We start from the raw sequence: 27,165 nt of genomic DNA on the forward strand, positions 1-27,165 counted from the left end.
TAATACATTTATTTAAAAAGCGCTAAAGTCAATGCATATATGTACACATTTCTGCATTTATACTTTAATCTTTTGCTTGTTTTGCCAATCATACTTCACAGAGCTGTACTCTAGCGTACTGACTCCTGAAGCAATAGTAGACTGGGGTAAGAGCTTGCTGTGCAATGTAATGAAAGTGAATGTGACAAACCCAACCTCTGTAGCCATGTAGATCACTCCATTTCCACCTCTTGAGCTGATGGATGAGTTGTGTGTAGCTCTTTGACATAGGTGCTTTAAGATGGAAGTAGACAGCCATGTCAAAGACTTTAGCACGTTCAAAACTTGTAGACACTGCTAAACCCTAGAAATGTGACATTATTTGATTGACAGAGCCTTTGTTGTGCTTTAAATGCATGCCATGTTGAAGTTCCCTGAATGAGACAACATGGGTTTGATATGCATGTCTGTATAAATTTTGTTTTTGAATTATGTTGAATATCTCACTTCAGTTCTTTGCTGTTGAATGCAGCCTGATTGCATGTTCTTGTGAGATTTGAGTGGCATTTTGTCATTTGTAATCTATTTGGTGTATCAGCTCATGAATCAGATCATGTAATGTTCTCCTTATTTTCAATCTGCTGAACCACAGAAGACAGAGAAACTTTCCATGCAGGTAAGTCTCAAAAACATCTAATTTCATGTGAAGGATGTAGCTCAGCAGAGTTTTAAAAGCAATCCATTACACACTTTGCATGGTCACCATCTGGAATTTCCTGCCAGTCACTACATACTCTGTGGTGTCTCTGTGCAGCTTTCAGACAGACTTAAATCCAGTCAGATAATCACTAAGGAAAAATCCTTCAGATTACTCCGGCAAGGCCAGAAATTACGCAATAGTTCACTGAAACCATGCCCTTAAATTATACTGCTTTATTTCAAGCTCTAAATAGATTGTGCTTGCGTTATTGAAATGGAGTTATTTAGTGGGGGGGAAAAACAGGATTTCTTCCATTTGTCACAGAAAACACTTTACTAGTGTTTATTAGATGTTTTGTTTGTTTGTAGTGCTGTCAAACTTAGCCCGGTAACACAAGCATTGCTATTGTTAACTAAAATAAATAAATAAAAATATTTGTTTGCAAGTTGTTAGTATAGCACTAAACCTGAAATAAATCAATTAAAACTTAACCTAAAATTTTAACGATAACATAAAGATATGTATATATAAAAATAAAAGCTATAAATATTAATAAACACAGTAATAGTATATAAATAATACTAATATAACACTAACTTGTGCAATTGGGTTAATGTTTATTTAGCTGTTGTTTTATAGAATTTTTGCTGATTTGCATTTAGTTCAGTGTTTGGATACAAGATTGTGTGTGTGTGTGGGTGCGTATCATTGAGACTAATACCACAAAAATGTACACTGTAAAAGTTATTTACACAAAATGCTGAACGTAATAATAGGCCAGATGCCTATTATTTATTTTTATTTCCATAGCAGGTAACTGAATGCATTAACACATAACACATATATCAAATATTAATCATTTGTTTTCTTGATTATCTCTAGTCTGGGTTTGAATGCCTTTGTCTTAAAGGGGTCATATGATGCTGCTAAAAAGAACATTATTTTGTGTATTTGGTGTAATGAAATGTGTTTATGCGGTTTAAGGTAAAAACAAAACACAAGCCCCTTGAAGCCCCTCCCTCAGAAATAGGCGATGGGCTCTGATTGGTTAGCTAGCCCAGTGTGTTGTGATTGGCTAAACCGCCTCTAGCGCGTGTCTAAACGTCCCGACCCTCACCTCAGCGGCATGTGCTCCGGTTGTATTGTAAACAACTGCACGCGTGTCCATGTTTAACGCTTCTCATAGCTATATGAAAATAAGTGTATAATTGTAACAGTTCATTGTTGGAGGTGAGCTGAATGAGAGCGAGAGAGATGCAGAGCGTGTGCAGAGCAGGCAACGCGAGGAACAGTATTAAAAGAACTGCTGCTTCAGAACATTGATTTTGAAACTTGTGAATCCATTAGAATCCTTAGAAGACAGAATCGTGATTCATATATGAATAGATTTTTACGTGCACCTCTAGTTTTCTCTTCCTCTTCTCTAAAGCAGTGCAGCATGGCCTCGCCCCCTTTGTTGCATGTTCCCGAGGGCGGGGTTTATCTGGGTTTGTGATGTCACACACCCGGGAAGTAACTTGTTGTAGTCCCTACCAGCCGTTTTTGTAGGCATTAAACTGCCAGGATTTTAAAAGACGATATCTCCGTTTGCATTAAACTTTCAGCTTCATAACTTTGCAGATATTGTTTATGCTCAAACAGCAACATTAGACACTAACTAATGTTAAAAAAGTTAAATCGCAATGAACCACCCCTTTAATTTCTATCAGTGGGTGATAAGAAATAGGTGTTTTGTTCATCTGATGATAATAAGAATGCCCTCCTCCTCCTCACATTGAAATCGTTCTCTGAGGACAGTGAAGTGATTCTTTGTGAATCTGTTGCGTTGTCGGGAAGGAAAATTAGGACACTGAGAGAGCTGGATGCATAGTCCAGTGAGCTTGAAGAAGCTGAACTGTCGAGTACACTGCCCTGAAGGGACACTTGGTTACTCAGATGACACACCGAACACCATGACACGACTCTGACTCGCTCACCCATACAGAAGAACATGAGAAAGATCAACTCTGATTGGCCCATTAATGACAAAAATAGACAACTAACCCAGAAAGTGAATGTTTAAAGATAAGGAGGAGTTTCTTTCTGATTATCACTTCTTTATTGCATTTTCCTGTCATTTTAGTGATGGGAAGTCATACTCATTTCAACGAGTTGGTTCATTTGAGCAGTTCATTTAAACAGATTTGATCAATTCATTAAAAAAGAATCAGCTCAAAAGAATGACTCCTTCCATATGTTTTTAAAGCTATTTGATGAAAGAAGACAGATTTAGATGACCAACCACTTCAAATTGTAATTGATTAACCAGCTCAACCAGGTTCCTAGCTCTAGATAGGTTAAAAATAATGGTCTACATTCAAGGTCAGTCGAAGCTGTACTGGCTAATAGCCAAACTGATCAGTTAAACCAGTATGAACCATCTAGAAACCATGCAGGAAACATGTCATTTAAAACTAGCCATTTTTCCCTCTGAAATGCACCATAGGATTATCTTTTCAAATGATCTTGGCTTAAATCTCAGATGTCTCAGCACTTCATCTTGGTGTTGTTGAATGAACCAATTTGATATCGCACAGCTCTCTTTTTCCAGTAATAAACCTTCAACAAAGATTTAGCTCAGTATCTGTAGACACAGATACTGTATCTACAGATAGAAAGGCAATGGAATGGAAAGGGTATTATTTTACATATTTAACACGAAAATGATCCTCTGTACTTCCTCTTATTTGAGATGCAGACGCTTAAATAGATTTAGGGAATCCGATTCATGGGATAATTGGGAGCTTGATGCAAGACATCAAGAAAGTTGCTAGGCAACCTGAACTATGATGCTGTGGAAGTGTGAGATAATTGCTTTTATAAAGTAACTTTTCTTCTGAGTTATGCCCAAAGATACAACCTTCAGATTTAATCTATATCAAAAAAATCAATTCTTGTTATAAGTAAATAAACAGTGTTGACATCTTACAAACTGAAACCTGGGATAATCTAGCGTCTCAGATAATGTCAGAATTTTGCATGTGCAAAATCAATGTATGTTGGGGGGGGGGGGTTCTATGAAAAAGTGATTTTGAGGACATTGATTATTTTCATATTTCAAATGTCAGCCACACAGGACATGTTCATGCTCTATGTTGGAAACTTTTATCATATTGACATTTAAATATCTAGACCAAAGCTGAAACAGTCAAGGTTTGTCCAAAGTAAGGCTGTCACCAAAATAAAACACTTAAAAACTAGTTTAAAACATGTTGAAATGCTGATTAATTCATGTTTTATAAAATTCACGAATAATAATATAAAAATAAATTCACAATTAATCACGTTTAGAAAATCTAAATTTGTAATTGTTGGGCCATATAACATGTAAATTGTGTTGTTCTTTTATAAAACATTGATGATGCATGTTTTATAGGGAATTGTGTTAAATAACTGTAAAATCTGCAGGCCTATATTTATATATGTGCACTATTTTATTGCTTCAAAATGAAATACGAATGGGTTATGTGCAAATAGCAAATATACATAGTTGAAAGACTAAGATTAAGAAAACTAAATGCATAACATACTGTACATAGTCTGATTTGATCATGTTAATGTCCTCAAGCTACCAATGCACCATCTTGCTTTAGTTGTAAACAGATAGATCTGACCTTCTGTACAAGCTGTTGTGTGTGGTGTAAATGATGAATCTGAGATCTCATTGCTTTCCTTTGCTTAGACCGTCCAGCTCTGCTCTTCTACCTGCTGATTGCATTAGCCACTAAAAGTGTATCACGCGTGTCATGCCATAGTACACTAATCAGTTTCTCGTGTAATGACTGACCAGGTCTCTGAGATGTGTTTCCCTGTGGACAAAAGCAACCTTAACATTTACTCACATTACTGGAACCATATCAAATGCGTTAGTGCCTCATCATATGAGCTTTCATTTTCTAGCTATTGTAGGATTTAGTTTTTCTTTCACTTTAATCAAGAGTGTTTTTGACCTCCAGCATAATGTTTCCGAAGCACATTGAGTTTCTGAGTAAATTCATTATAAAAGTAACAGGGTGTTTTGACATTTGAGTCCAATTCTAAAGGGGTCTGAGTTGTTTTGTGCATTCACGTTACGCACAGTATATGCTGTCATTTCAATATAATTTCACTCTTGGATGAATACTCTAAAATATTGATTTATGTAAGTCATGTCAGACATGTATTGCAATGAAATGAAACTAAAACATGATGTACTGAGTGGGTGATTCTGCAGTTGAAACTGGGATTTTGGGGAACTGGGTTGAGGTTTCAGTGATAGGTGTGGTAATTAAACCATATTTCTACTTTCATGTCCTCTACTCTTTACGTAAGTTCGTGTTAAAGCCTCAAAATACTGTTGTTTTGGTCTCTAGTCTCTGCATGTCTATTATGAGGTGCTTTAGACTGAAATCAGCCTTATATTGCCTCGAAACATGCTGCCATATTGCTTGTAAAAATGCCATCGTGTTTGTAAATCAGTTGACCAATTTTTTTTTACTTTAATGTGATCTTAAAGAAAACATGTAAAGCTCTTATACGTCATGAATCTCTGGCTCTAGAGCAAATTTGAAGGTGTTTTCAGTTTTTTTTGGTACAACCTTTCATTATAACTGCAAATACACATTCATTCTGAGGTGAGGCAGGATAATTACACAGTTAAGGTGATGGTTAAATGTGTTTAAAGGGCTTTTCAGACTGACTGAAGGGTCGTTTCTGTACAGTGCAAACAGCATGGTTTAGTTTTCCTAAAAATAGCTATGTTATCAACTATTTTCAATGTTGAGAATAAAAATAAATGTTTCTTGAGCACCATCAGCATATTAGAATGATTTATGAATATATAAATAAATGTAGAATACATTTTTGAGCTAAACTATTCGTTTTTTGTATATAAATTATTTTATTATGAGTTTTTTGGGACTCAGAAACTTTTGGACTAAATGGTTCTAAGGTTTTATCATTCTATTAGCAACAGTGGATTGACTTAACACAAGTTATATCTGTGAAATCAAATCTGCGCAAGAATGTGTGCTCAAAGATTTGTCCATTTGATTGAGACATGTTAACAATAACTTTCATTGTTCTGCTATTTTTGTACATTTATTTCCAGGTTTATTGGACAAAGAGCCTCTAAAGGAAGTGGACGAGGATATGGTGTCAGAGGTAGATCTCAACAACACTGTCACAGAAGAGGAGCGAGAGGAAATGGAGAATGAACTGATTAAGGTATTTTCTCCAGTGTTTTAGTGCTAGACCAGGAAAATGGGCAGGTTGGTTCTTTAGAAACTATGTTAGTCTCTGAACCCCAAGGCTTCAAAGCTCAAGCAGAAATAGTGCATGTTATGTAAATCCTGCAGATCTGTCTGCATTTTCCTTCTTTGCATGTTGTGACTCACTTTTAAAAAGTGAAAATGTGCCACTGTTCACTTTAGAAGCTACAGTATTTCTATCTGTTATGAGAGTTAAAAATGACATGCATTAGTGTAAAAATATAGTAAGGTGATTTCAGTCATATTAAAGCAATTAGTATTAAAATACGATCCAGTCTACTGTACTGTATTTCCTGAAATATACTGAGCTGTTGCCACACAAATGGTCTGCATTATCTCATCCAGAACATACACGCATGATTGAAAATCATGTGACCAAAGCTTTCCCATTTTTTCTTGGGCTACTTTATCCCCCGTGGATCTCCATGTAAGGCCGATGTTAACTGTAAGACAGTTTGGATATGAGACCGAAAGAAAAGAGTGGAGACTTCATATCAGAACTGAATTACCTGTTGTTAAAGGAACACGCCACTATTTTTGAAAATAGGCTCATTTTCCAACTCCCCTAGAGTTAAACAGTTGAGTTTTACCGTTTTCGAATCCATTCAGCCGATCTCCGGGTCTGGCGGTAGCACTTTTAGCTGCAGCTTAGCATAGATCATTGAATCTGATTAGACCGTTAGCATCTCGCTCAAAATTGACCAAAGAGTTTCGATATTTTTCCTATTTAAAACGTAACTCTTCTTTAGTTACATTGTGTATTAAGACCGACGGAAAATTAAAAGTTGCGATTTTCTAGGCCGATATGGCTAGGAACTATACTCTCATTCCGGTGTAATAATCAAGGAACTTTGCTGCCGTACCAGGGTGCAGCAGGCGCAATGATATTACGCAACGCATGAAAGTAGGCTTATTGGAAGTTACCTAGCTGGGGACTATTTTCAGGCACTTAGTAATATCATTGCGTCAGTCTTAGCACACGATGTAACTACAGAAGAGTCTAGTTTTAAATAGGAAAAATATTGAAACTCTTTGGTCATTTTTGAGCGAGATGCTAACGCTCTAATCAGATTCAATGATCTATGTTAAGCTGCAGCTAAAAGTGCTACTGCCAGACCCAGAGATCAGCTGAATGGATTCGAAAACGGTAAAACTCAACTGTTTAACTCTAGGGGAGTTGGAAAATTAGCCTATTTTCAAAAATAGTGGCGTGTTCCTTTAAGCTTCAGCCCCCAACCTTGACTTATTTTCCCTGTCAGTTAGAAGAAGAAATCACTACTTTGAAACAAGTCCTGGCCTCCAAAGAAAACCGTCACTTGGAGCTGAAACAGAAACTAGGGATCACACCCCTGAATGAACTGCGACAGAACTTCTCCAAGAGCTGGTACGACATGCAGACCAGCACAGCGTAAGTAGCCTTTGCTAAACCTCGTGATTTATGTCATATTTCAGTCTGGCTTAAGATATCAGATGCATCATGCACATTTTTGAAAAAGACAACAGTGGTGGTCCTTGTTCACTTGGATAAAAGGCATGACCAAAATGGGACAAAATCACTTTTTAACAACCTAGTAGTTCTATACGTGTGTTAGATGAGTTAGTTTAGTGGTACAGTTTTTGCTTAACAAGTAGTTTAGTTCAGATGCAGCCAAATTATTTTTTATATATTTCTGAATGTATATATTTGTGTAGTTGAGTTATTAATGTTAAAAACCAAAATATTTTTGTTAATTAAAATGAAACTGAAATAAAATAAAAATATTAGATAGAAAACTTAAAGCAAAAATTAGAAATGTTGCAACTAAAAGTACTAACTAATAAAAACTACAACTGAACTCAAATTGAAAAAATGAAACCTAAATAGTTTAATTAAAAAATACAAAGCACATAACAAATGTACTAATAATTAAAATGAAAACTGAAAATATAAAACAAAATCTAATTCTAAATGTTAATAAAAAAAGTATAATATTATATAAATACTGTGATACTAAAATAACACTGAGTTGACGTGTCCTTGTCTGTAGCACAAAGAGTATGAGCAATTGTGATTTAACAATATATATCTCATGCAATATTATTGTTTTCTTATTAAAATCTAGTTCTTTGCATCAAAAAGAACAATATTTACATTGACCGGTTGTTTATTAGCCAGCTTCCTTCTTGAGAATGAATTGCAATCTGATTGAACATGTTGACACAGTGGTGTTTCCTTCTGTCAATGTGTATTTAGGTTATTGCCATCCCAGTGTGATCCATATCTGCCTCAGTTCACATTCACCCAGACAAACAATGACTTTCTGAGACACACAACCCATTTGCACGATAATAACGTCATTGCAACAAGGGTTGCTGCACATCTCTCTTTCTATTTTATACGCACACACTCAAGACAATTGAGCTATTATTGTCAATGAAAGGCAAGTAAAGACTTACTTTATGTCATGTCTCTTTATGACTCATGAAGTTTCATAATAATGTTGTTGTGCATGTTTACTATCACTACCCTCAGGAATAACACAGACGCATACACAGATTACAAGCTTGATGAACAGAAAGCATTTATAAGCAATTATTATGTGAATTTATTCTAACAAAAGAAAATGTATTCATCTAGCAGATGCTTTTACCGAAAGCAACTTACAAATTACAATAATACAAGAAGGAACAATTAATCAAAAGAAGAAAATGCAGTAATTCTGCTGTACCAAATTAGCAAATGCAGAAGTATCATGTTAAATGTTACTTTTTTGTTGGATAAATAACAGAAAACAGGTTTGGAATGACTTTATCGGTGAGTAAATATAGACGTCATCCTCATTTTTGGGTGAATTGTTCCTTTAAGTCTACGATTTATGCCTTTATTGTTTTAATAAAGAGTATTTGGTATTTTCAAACCCCAGAGTGATATGTTTTTTTTATTACGCCAATGTAAAATGGTTCTTAGTTGGTTGTCATTCTTGTTACAGTACCTGTGGTGAACTGATTTCACAAGAGTTCTTTTTTGAAAATTAAATCTGTAATAAGTCTGTCTGACTTTGTTTATATCCCATGTTCACCTAGTTATTCAGTTACTACAGTGACATGGTAACTAGCGTCTCAGATGAATAGTCCTTCTCATGTCGCAGTTGCCATGGTGAGGAGGTTGTGGGCTGAGAGGGACAAAGCGATTAGATGGCGTCTGCTGACCGATATGGATGATTCCTGCATTAGCCCGAGTGTCTCTGCACATACTCCCATCAAAGGACTAGATTTCCATCTCTTAGACTGGTCTCGGGTCAGTCTAGATGTGCTGTTATACAAAGCATGTAATTTCGCAATGTGATTCACCTCACGCTGTGAAATGTGACTTTTAGCATGATACAACTTAAAGAACCTGTTCACCTAAAAATGAACACCCTGTCATGATTTACTCACCTTTATGTCAGTTCAAACCTTTAAGACTTTCTATCATAAAAGATGTTTCACACTATGTTCATGCTGCATTTTCCATACAATAAAGAGGGATGAATCTCAAGACTACAGTATATTCCAGGTTTTCTAAAGTCATACTATTGCTTTGTGTGAGGAACACACCAATGTTGTTTGCAGATTTTCGACTGATCAGAATGTGCCAGGTTTGGATACTGTGTGTGTAAAATGTTATTAGATATGGGAGTTTTGTTCTGAGGAATGTAGAGCTCTTGGGTTCAAAAAGTGACTTCAGTTGACTTGCTGTCATCCAACAGACCTAATAACATTTAGGAAAAAAACAACGAGTAGGAAATCATTTTTAGACAATACAAACCTATATTTAAGCATATACATTTATCTGAATGTCTGATTGTTATTTCTGTAGAGTATCAATAGCATTGTGGCTGTAGTGTTCCCTTTGTGGACTGTCTTATTGTATTCTCTGGATTAAAGCAGCATTTCTTCCTGTTTTGTACGAGATCACAGAAAAAACTGAAGTGAAGTTCTTCCTGTCTGCAATTCCGAAAAGGCACCTTTTTGTTCTTTGCCTGTACATGTTCTAAGTTTGTTCTCGTTCTTCGGTCTCCTTTGGGAACTGACATGTCTAATATTTAAATGTCATGTTTAATGTATTCTAAGATGCACTAAAGAGTTACACCAAGGTTCCCAAACTTTTTTATGTCGAAATATTTTCTTGAAGAACCCTTTGAGATTTTAATATTTGAAGTTAATATACTTTTTTTTTTTTTTACACACATTTGACACATTTTCATTTTCATAGTTCTCTGTGGCCACATGCAATTAAAATTTAAAAAATTAATCTTTTTTTAGTACATTGTTTATTATCAAATGTTTTTATTATCAAATTGTTTATATATAGTGCTGCCTGTATATATGGCTTTTTGGTGGTGGTGTTATATTGTTTTACCTCTTATAAAAATGTTAATGTATAAAAAATGATATAATGAATTACATAAATATATTACTTTTAAATTACAGTTGTCCTGTAAAATAAAAAATGACACTTATAATTTATATATCATATATTTTTTGCAAATTCTATTTTACACTGCAAGTAACAGTACTCATATTTATGTATTACATGTATTAAATTCTTCACTTTCATATTTTCATATCCTAAAGCTTTTATTTTGGCAGAATACTGGTGAAACACTAAACCTTTATGCACAGAAATTATGCAAATGTGGACATTTGATAATCACACTAAGCTATATTGCCTTTTCAGTTTTATTTAGATTGTGCAGCCACATATATTTATTTTAATTATACATTTGGTTTAATTATTAGCTTTCAATCAACTCGAACCCCCTGCAGTACCCTTGTGAACCCCCAGGGGTTTGTAAGTCCAGGGCCATTTCTGCTATGGAATATGTTTTAAACTGTGTAAATTAAAAAAAATTTAAAAAGTATGTTTGTGTGCAAATTTTATATTTATGAGAAATATTTTATCTATGATAGGAATATCTGAGTAAGAGTATCTGGTTTTGTACTGTTCTGCCAGATACAAAAAGACGTCTGAGACCCTGAGCACGGCAGGACAGCGGACCTCAGTGGCCTTCAGTAACCTGGGCAATGCCATCAACAGGAAGTTCGGCGATATGAGGTACAATGTCACTTCCTCCTCTGCCTCTTTCTGCAGGAATCTCCCACAAATGCATAGTACACACGCTGTGATTGTTGCACAGTGAAATGGCAGTGGTCTTGAGGCATTTACTTTGGCCAGTCTGTTTGAGTGGCATGTTTGTGTTACGTAAGCCTCATTTAAGCAGCTTTCAGTGGGCCAGATTGGGGCATGTCCAGCTGGCATAAAAACAAGAGCTTGTGATGGCATGAAGAATTAACCAGCTCCTCTTCACTGGCTCCTGCATGGTTGAGACACTCTTTGACAATAGATGCATTCAGTTTTAGAAGAATAGTAAGAGAGAAGTGTCCACATCTACAGCAGGGTGATAAGGGTTGACTGTTGACAGTTTGTTATAATTAATAATGGTTATACTTATTATACAGATGGAAGTCCTAAACACTGCAACAACAACAAAATTCAGATTTTCCTCATTTTTTCCCCAGTAGAAATATATAACTAAATATATTTATAAGAGCAAATACATTATTTTGATTGTTGTTAAAATAGGTAGTGTAGTGTATTTTAGTATTTTTCCACTATATTTTTTCTAATAACTAATTGTTTACAAATGTATAATAATAATATATTATTATACATCATATATATATATATATATATATATAATTTTTTTACTGGGAAAAAGGTCAAAAATATAGATTGATAAGTGACAAAATATATAATTTACATGATGTAATAGAATTTGCAGGAGTGTTATAGGGTACACATTATGTTGTGCGTTTGTGTGTTTGTAAGACAATATGTTATTCATCAATTAATTATAAAGAATGATCAAAATCATTGCATGATGCCCAGTTCTAATTTGCCACTCGCTCCCGCATTTGCTTTAGCAATATAGTGTTGATTTTACTGTAATTGGACATTTCTGTAGATCCAAAACCTCATTACCTTGTTTTACTTCAGCATGTTTGGCCTTCAGATACTGTATCCTAGGAGGTATGTGTGTTTGGTTGCCAATGTGTGACACCATCTCTCTGCATGTGCTTGGGGGTTTTCTACCTCATGTTTGCAGTGAACTTCCAAAAATCAATGTTTAGCCTTGCATGCTTATTGGCTTATAGCTATAGCAGCATATTGCATGATTACAGTCCATACTATATATGGCGTTAATATGGAAAATAATGCTTTTTGCTTTTCAGGAGTTCATCAATACTTCAAAAATAGTCAAAATTCACATTTTTGTTGAAATGTTGATAAATATTCTTATAACTTCTGCACAGTGCTGTGTTCAGCCTGTTGCTTCAGGCCTAAATTGGCAATTATTGGAAATGGTTAAAGTTCATTAGCAACTTTAACTGCCAGTATACAGTGGCCCTAAAAAGTAACACCTTAAAGACACTTACTCTAAGTAAGTCACACTTCAAAATTTGTGAATGCTATTGCATTAGATGCACACTTTTAAAGCTAATTTTACAAGGTTTCATGTGACAGAACAATTGTTTAAAATGAAGACAGTAAGTGTTTGTAGTGTTAACTTGAGTGAAACTAAATTCAGACATCTACTAAAAAAATATACTTGGATAAAAGTTAGGTTTAAAAATGTTCAAGAACCATTTGGTTTAATATTTTTAATATTTCCATTTAAGTGTCAAAAACTGTTTTTGTGACTACTGTATTACAATTCTAAAATAATTTATTACATTTTTTTTTTTTAAATCATTAAAAATCTGTTGCATGGTTTGAAATAAGTCTGATTTATTGTTATGGTTTTATGCGAAAGTTATACCGATAGTGTTGTTCTTAACTTGATAACTGCATGAATTTTATATGTCCTCAAATATGTTTTGAGGCTCATATGACTGGAATTTTGTTGTGTGGCCTATAATCTGTCAGCAAAAAAATGGTGTATAATGTTCTTTCCCTGTCTCTGATGCACACCAAAGGTCATATTCTCTTGGGTAAGATAATGTGTTTATAGATCTTCGAGATTAGCAGTAGCTTTTAGCATCTGCCTGATACATGAGAACAGTGACGGTGCTGAAACTAAATCTGACTCAGACACAGTGTTTCCATAAATAATCAATATGGGTGTGAAAGGGTGTTCAAGTATTTGAGCAGCTAATATGAATATTTCAATGCAGTTTCAATGAGTGTCTGTCTTACATTGATTACATTGAAAAAAATTTGTGCGGAGCCATAAATTTATTAGATAATATGAGATCTGAAATGGTTCGATATCTCAGACTGTGCTGTAGCATTATAAGTAGGTCTTATTTTTGTTTTTGGTTGTTTAGCTTACATTGATTACATTGAAAAAAATTTGTGCGGAGCCATAAATTCATTAGATAATATGAGATCTGAAATGGTTCGATATCTCAGACTGTGCTGTAGCATTATAAGTAGGTCTTATTTTTGTTTTTGGTTGTTTAGTTTTTTTTATCAGCAATGCATTTTCAAATCCATGTTGAGTTCGCAAATCCAAAGTAACAATCATTTCTCTGTCTCCCACATTGACTACATGCATCTGTTTAATAGATAACTGTTTTCAGCATGTGTTGCTTTTCATTGAACTATTTATGTGTTGACAAATAATGCATGTAATACTCTTGTTTTGATATATAGTTTATGAGAGAAATAGCTGATCCCACCTACTTTGAATAGCCGTGTGTTTTTTTTTTATCAGGTATGCAGTTTAGTTCTCACTATGCATAGAAAACAGGAAGTGCAAAATGACCACAGTTCTGTACTGTGTTGTCCATTGGAAAGTCACCAGCTTGTACAGTACCATTCTAAATTTGAGGTCAGGTCTTATGTTTAGAAAGAAGTTAGTAGTTTTATTTGACAAAGAAGCATTGCATCAAAAGTGACAGTAAGGACATTAGTTACAATAGATTTCTATGAATGTAAATGCTGCTCTTTTGAAAAAAATAATAATAATGCTGTTTCCACAAAAAATATTAAGCAGCACATCTGTCAACATGGATAATTATGAAATGTTTTTGAGCACCAAATCAGCATATTAGAAATAGAATGATTTCTGAAGGATCATGTGAAGACTGGAGTAATGGCTACTGAAAATGCAGCTTTGCATCACAGGAATAAATTACATTTTAAAATGTATTCAAATAGAAAACAGCTATTTTGATTTGTAATAATATTATACAATTTTAATAGTTTTGCTATTTTGATCAAATGCAGCCTTGGTGAGCATAAGCGATTTCTTTCAAAACATTTAGAATCTTACCAATCCAAATGTTTTGGTTGTTTGGTGTAGTAGTGAAACATACTGCTGCATGCTACACTTACATATAATTATTAGCAATGTTTATATGTGTCCTATTTGCAATGTATTTGTTTGTCCATGATAATGATCGAACCTCTCTCTTGCTTGGCCATGCTTTCATGGGACAGCTATTCTATACGGCATTCAATGAGCATGCCTACAATGAGGTAAATGACTACTGTATTACAATTCTAAAATAATTTATTACATTTTTTTTTTTTAAATCATTAAAAATCTGTTGCATGGTTTGAAATAAGTCTGATTTATTGTTATGGTTTTATGCGAAAGTTATACCGATAGTGTTGTTCTTAACTTGATAACTGCATGAATTTTATATGTCCTCAAATATGTTTTGAGGCTCATATGACTGGAATTTTGTTGTGTGGCCTATAATCTGTCAGCAAAAAAATGGTGTATAATGTTCTTTCCCTGTCTCTGATGCACACCAAAGGTCATATTCTCTTGGGTAAGATAATGTGTTTATAGATCTTCGAGATTAGCAGTAGCTTTTAGCATCTGCCTGATACATGAGAACAGTGACGGTGCTGAAACTAAATCTGACTCAGACACAGTGTTTCCATAAATAATCAATATGGGTGTGAAAGGGTGTTCAAGTATTTGAGCAGCTAATATGAATATTTCAATGCAGTTTCAATGAGTGTCTGTCTTACATTGATTACATTGAAAAAAATTTGTGCGGAGCCATAAATTTATTAGATAATATGAGATCTGAAATGGTTCGATATCTCAGACTGTGCTGTAGCATTATAAGTAGGTCTTATTTTTGTTTTTGGTTGTTTAGTTTTTTTATCAGCAATGCATTTTCAAATCCATGTTGAGTTCGCAAATCCAAAGTAACAATCATTTCTCTGTCTCCCACATTGACTACATGCATCTGTTTAATAGATAACTGTTTTCAGCATGTGTTGCTTTTCATTGAACTATTTATGTGTTGACAAATAATGCATGTAATACTCTTGTTTTGATATATAGTTTATGAGAGAAATAGCTGATCCCACCTACTTTGAATAGCCGTGTGTTTTTTTTTTATCAGGTATGCAGTTTAGTTCTCACTATGCATAGAAAACAGGAAGTGCAAAATGACCACAGTTCTGTACTGTGTTGTCCATTGGAAAGTCACCAGCTTGTACAGTACCATTCTAAATTTGAGGTCAGGTCTTATGTTTAGAAAGAAGTTAGTAGTTTTATTTGACAAAGAAGCATTGCATCAAAAGTGACAGTAAGGACATTAGTTACAATAGATTTCTATGAATGTAAATGCTGCTCTTTTGAAAAAAATAATAATAATGCTGTTTCCACAAAAAATATTAAGCAGCACATCTGTCAACATGGATAATTATGAAATGTTTTTGAGCACCAAATCAGCATATTAGAAATAGAATGATTTCTGAAGGATCATGTGAAGACTGGAGTAATGGCTACTGAAAATGCAGCTTTGCATCACAGGAATAAATTACATTTTAAAATGTATTCAAATAGAAAACAGCTATTTTGATTTGTAATAATATTATACAATTTTAATAGTTTTGCTATTTTGATCAAATGCAGCCTTGGTGAGCATAAGCGATTTCTTTCAAAACATTTAGAATCTTACCAATCCAAATGTTTTGGTTGTTTGGTGTAGTAGTGAAACATACTGCTGCATGCTACACTTACATATAATTATTAGCAATGTTTATATGTGTCCTATTTGCAATGTATTTGTTTGTCCATGATAATGATCGAACCTCTCTCTTGCTTGGCCATGCTTTCATGGGACAGCTATTCTATACGGCATTCAATGAGCATGCCTACAATGAGGTAAATGTGTGTGACAGTTTGCTTTGCATGTATGTTCTATTATTGCATTTAAAAAAAAACATTTTAAAACGTCAAAGGCGAACTACAACAATGCATGTGGCATTATATAGCACATATGCATATATAAAATAGTACACTACAGGTTGAGTGTTGGCGTGTCAGATGTATAAACATTTAAAAAACTGTTAATAATGGTTATCCTTGCATGTAACATCTTGCATGCACCTTCATTACACTAAAACAACCTGGAGAGGATATTAGGACTGCAGGTGAACGAACCAGTTGAGGTTTACTGTCTAGATTAGGTAAATAAAACTAAACTACTTTTATTTTACAGGAACTCGCCTAGTTTCAAGTCCTTTGAGGAGAAAGTCGAAAGCACGGTTTCTAACATTAAGGTAAGCCTGACATACAATGTCCTTATTTGTGGTCAAACAAGCAAACTGTAGGGTGTTCAGTGCTGTTAATAATTGATCAGCTTATCATTAGGAATTTTCAACTTCACTATCCTGAATGTCAACATACTATTCAATGTCATGAGAGTTTTGTGTTGTGAGCAGTCAAAGGTTGGAGGAACAGGAGGTGCGGGCAATTTTGAAGAGGTCCTGTCTTCAGCGGCCCAAGCCAGCGCCCAGGGCACCCCTACTAATAATGTGATGGAGAACAGTGAGCGCTAAGGGTTTCAATGGTCTACCAGTGGAACTCTGATGACCCCTAGTGGTTTGGAGACCACAGTGAAAATTGCACCGGGGGCCCAAAACACGGTAATACATGCCTTTCAGATGCGTGTTGGAGGATTATCTGTGCATGGGAGGAAAACAACCAAGTGGAGCCTGTTTATTCTTTAAGTTCTTTTCAAAATATGTATATTTTTCGAGGATATTGTCTTTGGTGTAGTCCTGCGTTACTTTATTATTTATACTATTACTAACTCAACATTGTTTAACTGTAACGAAGCATGATACATTTCCAGGACCAAAAATATTGGCTGCGTATGCAATCCTAAAAGAAGTACTTGAAAGAATGTTCAACAAAATAGATGTTAGACTTTGTTTTCCTGTTATAAATGTGTTAATGCTCCTATTCCTGCTAACTAGAGCACATGTTTGTTGATAACAGATGCAAACAGCAAATTACAGAATGAGGATTTAGAGCATTTTATTGCAGTTTATTAGCTTATCTGATTGCCTGATGTAAATTGTAATGTATTGGTAATGATAATTGTCACTGACCAAAAATGTATAGCATTATTATATCCTGTTTCGTTTCTTTACTTCATACATTTGTGTGAAATTTGTTGCAGCTTTACATATTTAACATTGACAATGAAGTCAGGTGTTGTTTTAAGATTTTATAGCCGAAATATTTCTTCAAATTCATACTCGGTGTTGAGCTGCTGTTCATTAATAGTTAGTCATTAAACTTTAAAAAGTCACAAAGTCCCGGCTCATCAGTCATGAAATTAAGGTGAACTGAACCGTAATCAGAAACCATAAAATGAACATTAATTTACTGTTCCTTTGTCAGTGAAAGGGTAAAGCGTGGCAAAGTCTTTGCAAAAAAATTTTGTAGCTTCTGCTTAATGCTTTCCACTTGGAAAACTAGCACTGCTGTAACTCATAATTTCACAGAACTGAATGTGTATACAGTACAAACATATTTTGAAAGTTGTTATAATTATTGCAGAATGAGTTGTTTACATTTCCATTCCGTTTTCATGCGTTCAACAAAGTAAAGTCAGTTTCAATTGATATAAAATAATATTTTTATTGAAACATCAGTTACTGGAAGGCAGTAAATGCTGATCAAAATACAAATAGAACGAAAAACAGCTTCTGAACATTTAAAAAACAGTCACATTTCAATGTGGTTTTAAAAAAAAAAGACTGAATTTTTATCAAAATTGCAACTATGGAAACTTATATCCTGTTTCGTTTCTTTACTTCATACATTTGTGTGAAATTTGTTGCAGCTTTACATATTTAACATTGACAATGAAGTCAGGTGTTGTTTTAAGATTTTATAGCCGAAATATTTCTTCAAATTCATACTCGGTGTTGAGCTGCTGTTCATTAATAGTTAGTCATTAAACTTTAAAAAGTCACAAAGTCCCGGCTCATCAGTCATGAAATTAAGGTGAACTGAACCGTAATCAGAAACCATAAAATGAACATTAATTTACTGTTCCTTTGTCATTAAAAGGGTAAAGCGTGGCAAAGTCTTTGCAAAAAAATTTTGTAGCTTCTGCTTAATGCTTTCCACTTGGAAAACTAGCACTGCTGTAACTCATAATTTCATAGAACTAATGTGTATACAGTACAAACGTATTTTGAAAGTTGTTATAATTATTGCAGAATGAGTTGTTTACATTTCCATTCCGTTTTCATGCGTTCAACAAAGTAAAGTCAGTTTCAATTGATATAAAATAATATTTTTATTGAAACATCAGTTACTGGAAGGCAGTAAATGCTGATCAAAATACAAATAGAACGAAAAACAGCTTCTGAACATTTAAAAAACAGTCACATTTCAATGTGGTTTTAAAAAAAAAAGACTGAATTTTTATCAAAATTGCAACTATGGAAACAAACTGTCCTGCAGAGCATTCAAACAAACAGCACTGCAAACCATGCTTCTGTGCAATTAAATAAGATTAGAATAAAACACAGCTAATCAGGACAAAATAAACACTCTTGTGTACAGATGTGTGGAGGTAGCTTCATAGCCTGACCGGAACTGAGATCATGGTGTCGCTAGGGTGTGAGGGGTCTTCTCTGTATCATTATCTTCTTTGGCAGCGATGTGTCGAGCTCTCTCCTCATTCAAACTCTTCACCAGACCCAACACCTCCGGATGATGGAACCTCCCTGTGATCAGAGGAGAAAATACATCTGTGACATAACAAGCAAAATATAAAGCTATTTAACCGAATCATAATTTGTAAGCTTTGAAAATTGCAATTTCAAATATATGCAAATAATTAAAGGAATAGTTCACCCCAAAATTAAATGATTAAACCGGCTGTTTGTAAGAAACAAAACCATCATTAAGGTGTTTTAACTTTAAACTAGTGCTGTCAAACAATTAATCGCATCCAAAATAAAAGTTTTCGTTTTCATAATATATGTGTGTGTTCTGTGTATATTTATTATTGTTTATATAAATACACACACATACAGTATATATTTTGAAAATATTTACATGTATTTATATAATTTATATTATTGATAAATATATTTAATATATAAAAATAACATGTTTTTCTGAGATATATACATGCGTGTATATTTTTATATACATAATAAATATACACAGTACACATATATTATGTAAACAAAAACTTTCATTTTGGATGCGATTAATCTTTTGATAGCACTACTTTAAACCATTACTTATGGCCAAAATCTATAGTAATGCTTCCTCCAGTGAAAAAGTCCATCCCCTGTGGTCCTGTGGTTACTTTAAAATCCACTGACAGGTTTTGTTTAGAACCGGATGAGCTTGATCAGTGCATATTTCTCTCCTAATTGAGACAAGATTAATTTTTCACTAAAGAATGCAATATATATATATATGTGTGTGTGTGTGTGTGTGTGTGTGTGTGCATATGTATAAATAAATAAATATATATATATATATTTATTTATTTATATATATTTATACACACACACACACACATATATATATATATATATATACACATACAGTTGACTGGAGTTGTGTGGATTATTGTGATGTTTTTATCAGCTGATTGGACTCTCATTCTGACGGCACCCATTCACTGCAGAGGAAATATAGTTGAACAATTGATATAAGGCAAAATTTCTCCAAATCTGTTCTGATTAAGAAATAAACTGATCTACATCATGGATGGCCTCAGGGTGAGTAAATTTTCAGAAAATGTATTTTTGGGTGAGCTGTTCCTTTAAGTAGGTGTAGAGTGTACTGAGACAGCCTTGATTAATACATTCGCATTTCTTTATGGGAGTGAACGGCTACTGTTGAAAATGTGAGCCAAAATCATCACAATTAAAAGAACCAAAGACTTAAACTACTTCAGTCTGTGTGCATTGAATTTATTTAATACACGGGTTTCACAATTTGAGTTGAATTACTGAAATAAATGAACTTTTCCACGACATTCTAATTTATTGAGATGCACCTGTACATGAACTTTAGAAATGTGAATGAATCTAATTAACCGAATAAGTGTGAATGAGTCCAAATGAACTGCACAAGTGAACAGATGAACAGCACAAATATGAATCAATCTCTGAACTGCACAATGCATAAATTAATTGACTCTTCTCTAAGCCCCGCCTTAAAATCGCTACTGACCAATCCTACCGTAGCAACTGTCTCTGACAAACTTTTACTCGCTTACAATGAGGATCTGTGTGTTTGGATACATACGCAGTTTTATCGAAACTGACCAGAAATACGTTTTTTTCCACCAAACGTTACGTAAATGTTGAGAGACTCCTTCTGTGGATTAAACTGTCACCCATCCCTCATTCCCAAATAAACATGAAGAGCATCAGTAAGGACATCTACGTTCGCTACAAGATAAACAGTCGACGTCTATGCAAAAACTCCTGTATTTTAAGACCCCTCATACAAACCTTTCTTTACTGACAGTGATGTCTTTTATGGTTAAGGCCATCATAGACATTCTGTACATATGATCAGACACACTCTCAGGATGTTTGATATTTCTGTACACCCATCCTGTTCGTGGTACACGCTGTAACACAAGCAAGCGTTAATTAAACATAGGTTGTCGCGCAAAACATTGGTATTAATACGATTTTTACTCACTTTTAGCTGTCCGACTAGTTTCATGAATTGTAACATGTTGTCCATTCCGTTACATCAACCAATAGGACGCCGACGTCAGCGACCCGGATGTAAACCACAGCGTCAAGTTGCCGGTTGTTGTAATGACATGCAGCCACCACTAGATGGTGAAAGAATACAATCGAGTCGATGGCGTCTCACAAGTCAAGCAAAATCTGTAAGTACAGTACTTCAGAAATAAATAAATTAATTTTCATAAAATAAATGAACACTTGTGCTTGCAAAAAGTACAAACGCGTGTGGTTTTTTTTTGGACATGTGCCATGGCATTTATATGTTTACCACATAAATACCATGAATGCTTAGTCTCTACCATTATATATTTTAAGGTACTACTATTGCCATTTGATACCATCTGTTATGGAACTTGACCATCATTTTTATTTTTAAATTTTATTTTTATTATTCTTTTTTTTTTACCATTTTTTGTCTTCTCACTACTCAAGTCAAGTGTCTATGGGAAACATCAATGTAATATAACTGACAAAAACACAGTATTTGCTTTCTTTTATCTTTGATTAAAATCATGTGCTTCTCAAATTTGAATCATTTAACCATCTTGTGACTGTTCATTCTCAAACTCATTCTTCCCTCAGTTGTTTTGGCCTTGACATACACTTTGTCTACAATGTTTCCTTAAAGTAAGTGAGTGGGATTGAGAAATGCCCACTTCACCATGTGCACATTCCTCAGAGAATACAAAACAAAACTGATTCAAGGTTAATACAGGAAATGTAAAACTTAAATTTTGTGCTTTGTACCATATACAATATGATATAGATTTAACCACAATCATTTTAAGTGTCATTTTACATTGATAAAATGCAAATGAGGGTCTTCAGACAGTGTTGTATGTGAGGCCGCTGACACATTATTTACAGGATATGAGTCTCTTCCTCATGCAAATCTTTTTTTGGGCGTGTGTTTGTAGTGACAGATATAACTTTTATTCTGTGATGGTCATCTTCCCCTACCTAAGTCACTGCTTTTTCTCATGACACTGTTTCCTGGAGGTATGGTCTATTTGTAGAGGGTGTAGACAATACATCCTGCTCGTGGGTGTTCTGGTTATCACTTCTTGAACATCCACCAGGAAGGATGTACTGTGGATATTTTGCACATTGTGGGATACCTGCTATCAGCTTTAATGATATAGGATTTTAAATGGTTTGATTAGCTCATGCAGTTGAAAACATAAGATGCGTTTAGCAAAAATGTGTCTGCTTAACATGTAAATGTTCAAAGATATGTATTTTGTCACACTAAATGACGTGAAATGTTATTTAAAAAATTAAGTTGTGGAAGACAGTCATTAATTGACAAGATAAGTTTAGATGATTTATTCAATAAATATGAATATAAAATCTCAAGCATACACTACCATTCAAAAGTTTAGTATCTGTAAACTTTGTTTTTGAAAGAAGTCTCTTATTCTCATTAAGACTGCATTTATTTGATCAACAATACAGTATAAACAGTAACTTTTTGAAATATTATTGTAATTTTCTATTTCAATATATTTATAAGCATTTTTACATATATATTACATATATTTATATGCATTTTTTTAGGATTCTTGGAAAGTTATTTTTTTTATTTCAAATATTTTGTATTTTATTTATTTATTTTTTGAAAAATTAAAATGTCTTTAATGTCACTTTTGATTAATGTAATGCATTCTTGCAGAATAAAGGTATTAATTTCTTTTTTTTTTTATCTTACTGGCCCCAAACATTTGAAAGCAGTACTGTAAATTTCAGCATAAATATAAAATCTTTTATTAAATATATAATTTCAGGATTTCGTTGTTGTGATTCCTTCTCGAAGTTTAATGCAATTTGCATTATTCCAAATGTAGTCTATTAATATTAGATATTACCATCATTTGAAACTGTGATTGTGTTTTAGATCACTTTGAAAATAAATTCAAGATAGGACATGTTTCTAAATGCAGCTTCACGGATGTATTTTGAACCGCTTCATCCCTTTGAGGCAAGAAACTCCAGTATTGTTTACAACTTCACCTGACATAGAGATCTTCATTTCAACTTGTGAATGGTTCTAATTGACCCCTGGGCCAGTAGGGAACACTTCTTTTCACACGTAGATGTGACAAGTGTCAGAAAAAGAACGACACCGACGTTGCTTCCGTTGTCAAAACAATGATAGCTGCACTCCTCTCTTTATTTACAGGATACACAATGTTCCTTCCTCTCTTCTTCTGGCAGCAGAAAATAGACCCACAGCTGACTGCAGAGAGACACTGGGCTGCTGACCGCTCATCTCCCTAATTGTCTCTTCCTCTATGTTTAACTGTTCGGTTGTATTACATTTCAAGCGTTCCGTCGACCTTTGATCTCAGTTGACCAGAGAAGGTCTAATATTAGAAACAGAAGCTAAAACGACTCTGGGAACTCTTTTGGGGGATTTTGCAGCTCTCTGGAAGTTGTGTGAACTGCTTCGGATGTGGATAGTGGGACACAACGACAGTTTCTCGTGAGAATGCAGTGCTGTCCCGTCAGTGGCGCTGGGGGATGTTTACAGAGGGCACGTGGTGTCTTCAGAGCATCACTCACAGGGGTGTGTTGGGGACGACGGCAGGTCTGCTCCCGGCACCCCGCTGATACTTTAACAGGCCATCCTTGCTCAGTGCTGTGTTGTCTGTGTTTGTGATTAGATTCTGACCCGCTCTGTTTACAGAGTTAATAACCTCCACAACTGAACACATACTGTCAAGTGAGAGTGATTTGCCAGACATTTGAGATTCAGAAATGTGTACGAATTGGCTACTAAACTACATGCACAAGAATATTTTTATTTTAATCAGAATTTGCCCATATACTGATTATGTGTGTGTCGTGTAAAAAACTTGTGGGTCTTCCCAAAATTAAAATTGGCTGAAAAAGTACTCGCCGTCAGGCCATTTATGATTTCGATGAGATGTTTCCGAGATGTTTCTTCATTAGAACAGATTTGAAGAAATTTAGCATTATATCACTTGCTCATCAATGAATCCTCTGCAGGGTATGGGTGCCATCAGAATGAGAGTGAATTATGATGGGACTCTAGTCCATCTGTGTTTGTAATAAACAAATCCATCATTATACATTTTTTACTTAAAATGCTTTTGACTAAAATATGATTCCTTATGCATAATATTGGTAAATTTCTCCAAGTATGTTGATATGAAGAACCAACTTCATTTTCATCTTGGATGGCCTGAGGGTGATTAAGTTTTCAGCAAATTTGCAAAAGGAGCCCCTACCAAGTACTGAGTACATGTACAGTAAATGAGCATACTTTCCAAGGCCAACAATTCACTAAAAATGTTTTTTTAATTGGTCTTATGAAGTATTCTAATTTGTTGAGATAGTGAATTGGTGGGTTTTTGTTAAATGTGAGCCAAAACCATCACAATTAAAAGAACCAAAGACTTAAACTACTTCAGTCTGTGTGCATTGAATTTATTTAATACACGAGTTTCACAATTTGAGTTGAATTACTGAAATAAAAGAACTTTTCAATGACATTCTAATTTATTGAGATGCACCTGTATATATAATTTTTTTAAAGAAATTAATTTATTTGTTCTGCAGTTAAATTGATCAGAAGTTATAGTAAAGACTTTTACATTATTACAAAAAAAAACATCTATTGCAAATGAATGCTGTTCTGAACATAACTGTTTACATCTGTGATTTAAAAAAAATCTAATATGCACCAAATCAGCATATTAGAATGTTTTCTAAGGGATCATGTGACACTGAAGCCTGGAGTAATGATGCTGAAAATTCAGCTTTGCATCACATGAAGTTATTTTAAATTATAAGAATACTTCAAAATATTACTGTTTTACTGTTATTTTTGACCAAATAAATGAAGCCTTGGTGGGCATTATAGACTTATGCTCTTAGGAAAATCTTACACACCCCAAATTTTTGATCAGTATATCCCAAAATAAGTACAAGCTTTACATTGATTCATTTAGCAAACACATATGTGACTTACAAGGTATACATTTATATAAATAAAACATGCATCCTTCTTTTGCTAGATTGCCATGGCAATGGGTAATGGATCTGGAATCCCCCTGGCTGCTATGCTGGGTGTCAGGGGGCCTTTTCACCACAGTCACGCATTGTGTGAGCGGACAGTGCTGGGGCGATGGTGGCTAACAAACAGCACTGGCAGTGATGGCTTGTGGGTGCTTTGTGTGGTGGGGCAGGCAGACAGAGAAGGGCCTTGTCCCAGAGGGCCGTGTGAATGAGGAGAGGTTAGAGCGGGGGCAGGTGTAACACGAGCCCCGGCAACGCCACTGTTCAAAAGAACACTACCTTGAAATGAGCAACCTCAGCCCGGCCATAAACTGAGTTCAGCGGTGGGGAGGGAAGGGGGGAGGCCACGCTGTTCCCTCTCAGGGAGCACATTGGGGGCTCGCAGGCCTTTCTTCCTCAGAGGGAAGAGCCTGAAGAAAGGGACATTGTCATTCATGGCTCCTGAGCTTTGATTTAGAGCCTGTGAGAGGCTGCGGCAGTGACGCACAGTGAGAGGTCTGTGCCTCCGCTCTGCTCACTTCTTGTTAAAGTAGAGGTGAAGCCTTTGGCGGCCATGGAATCGATTATTGACGCGCTTTAAACGCAGCAGCGCTACGTCCTCTTTGACTTCAAACATGTTGAAATGCCATCATTGTAGCTCTGAAATTTAACCCCAGTGATGACATCTAAAAGAGCATAAATTACATGAGGTGATATTTAGCTGAAGTACAGTAAACTGGTCAATAATGTATAAATATATTTTTAAAAAAGTTTTGATTAATTGTCCTGTGGCTCCTTATAATAGTATTACCATATGATAACTTATTTCCTTATCTATCTCTCTATCTGTCTGTCTGTCTATCTATCTATCTGTCTGTCTGTCTGTCTATATATTTGTCTGTCTGTCTATCTGTCTATCCATCTGTTTATTTATCTGTCCTTTGACTTCAAACATGTTGAAATGCCATCATTGTAGCTCTGAAATTTAACCCCAGTGATGACATCTAAAAGAGCATAAATTACATGAGGTGATATTTAGCTGAAGTACAGTAAACTGGTCAATAATGTATAAATATATTTTTTTAAAAGTTTTGATTAATTGTCCTGTGGCTCCTTATAATAGTATTACCATATGATAACTTATTTCCTTATCTATCTCTCTATCTGTCTGTCTGTCTGTCTATCTATCTATCTATCTGTCTGTCTGTCTGTCTGTCTATATATTTGTCTATCTGTCTATCCATCTGTTTATTTATCTGTCTGTCTGTCTATCTATCTATATATCTGTCTGTCTTTCTGTCTATCCATCTGTTTATTTATCTGTCTGCCTGTCTGTCTATCTATCTGTCTGTGTCTATCCATCTATCTGTCTGTCTTTCTGTCTATCCATCTGTTTATTTATCTGTCTGTCTGTTTATTTATCTGTCTGTCTGTCTGTATATCTATCTATATATTTGTCTGTCTTTCTGTCTATCCAACTGTTTATTTATTTGTCTGTCTGTCTATCTGTCTATCCATCTGTTTATCTATTTGTCTGTCTTTCTGTCTATCCATCTGTTTATTTATCTGTCTGCCTGTCTGTCTATCTATCTGTCTGTGTCTATCCATCTATCTGTCTGTCTTTCTGTCTATCCATCTGTTTATTTATCTGTCTGTCTGTCTGTATATCTATCTATATATTTGTCTGTCTATCCAACTGTTTATTTATTTGTCTGTCTGTCTATCTGTCTATCCATCTGTTTATCTGTCTGTCTGTCTATCTGTCTATCCATCTGTTTATTTATCTGTCTGTCTATCTGTCTATCCATCTGTTTATTTATCTGTCTATCCATCTGTTTATCTGTCTGTCTGTCTGTCTATCTGTCTATCCATCTGTTTATTTATCTGTCTGTCTGTCTGTCTGTCTGTCTGTCTGTGTCTATCCATCTGTTTATTTATCTGTCTGTCTGTCTGTCTATCTATCTATATATTTGTCTGTCTTTCTGTCTATCCATCTGTTTATTTATCTGTCTGCCTGTCTGTCTATCTATCTGTCTGTGTCTATCCATCTATCTGTCTGTCTTTCTGTCTATCCATCTGTTTATTTGTCTATCTGTCTGTCTGTTTATTTATCTGTCTGTCTGTCTGTCTATCTATCTATATATTTG

The 27,165-nt window shown here is 34.6% G+C and overlaps 1 protein-coding gene and 1 long non-coding RNA gene across 6 annotated transcripts in view; one reads left to right on the forward strand and one right to left on the reverse strand.

Annotated features, from left to right (window-relative positions):
- LOC107602194 (tumor protein D53 homolog) lies at positions 1 to 17,579 on the forward strand. Of its 5 annotated transcripts, none has more exons than XM_016294627.1 (9): positions 1 to 146; positions 632 to 655; positions 5,808 to 5,923; positions 7,227 to 7,375; positions 10,943 to 11,044; positions 12,967 to 12,981; positions 14,435 to 14,473; positions 16,465 to 16,525; positions 16,688 to 17,579. In XM_016294627.1, the coding sequence occupies exons 1-9, from the start codon at positions 32 to 34 to the stop codon at positions 16,802 to 16,804; spliced, it is 738 nt and encodes a 245-aa protein (XP_016150113.1). In that variant the 5' UTR covers positions 1 to 31; the 3' UTR covers positions 16,805 to 17,579. The 5 variants fall into 5 exon arrangements, with proteins under 5 accessions (XP_016150113.1, XP_016150112.1, XP_016150116.1 ...); XM_016294626.1 differs by lacking the exon at positions 14,435 to 14,473 and adding an exon at positions 16,089 to 16,127; XM_016294630.1 differs by lacking the exon at positions 12,967 to 12,981.
- The window catches only part of LOC107602195 (uncharacterized), a 20,857-nt gene continuing 8,746 nt past the window's right edge, over positions 15,055 to 27,165 (reverse strand). The window contains exons 2-3 of the long non-coding RNA XR_001611005.1: positions 24,412 to 24,417; positions 15,055 to 15,315 (exon numbers count right to left, since the gene is read on the reverse strand). This is a non-coding gene — a long non-coding RNA (uncharacterized lncRNA). The remainder of the gene's footprint in view (positions 15,316 to 24,411; positions 24,418 to 27,165) is intronic.

This window comes from Sinocyclocheilus grahami, unplaced genomic scaffold (genome assembly GCF_001515645.1).
Source record: "Sinocyclocheilus grahami isolate Dianchi unplaced genomic scaffold, SAMN03320097.WGS_v1.1 scaffold321.1, whole genome shotgun sequence".
NCBI classification, from domain to species: Eukaryota; Metazoa; Chordata; class Actinopteri; order Cypriniformes; family Cyprinidae; genus Sinocyclocheilus; species Sinocyclocheilus grahami.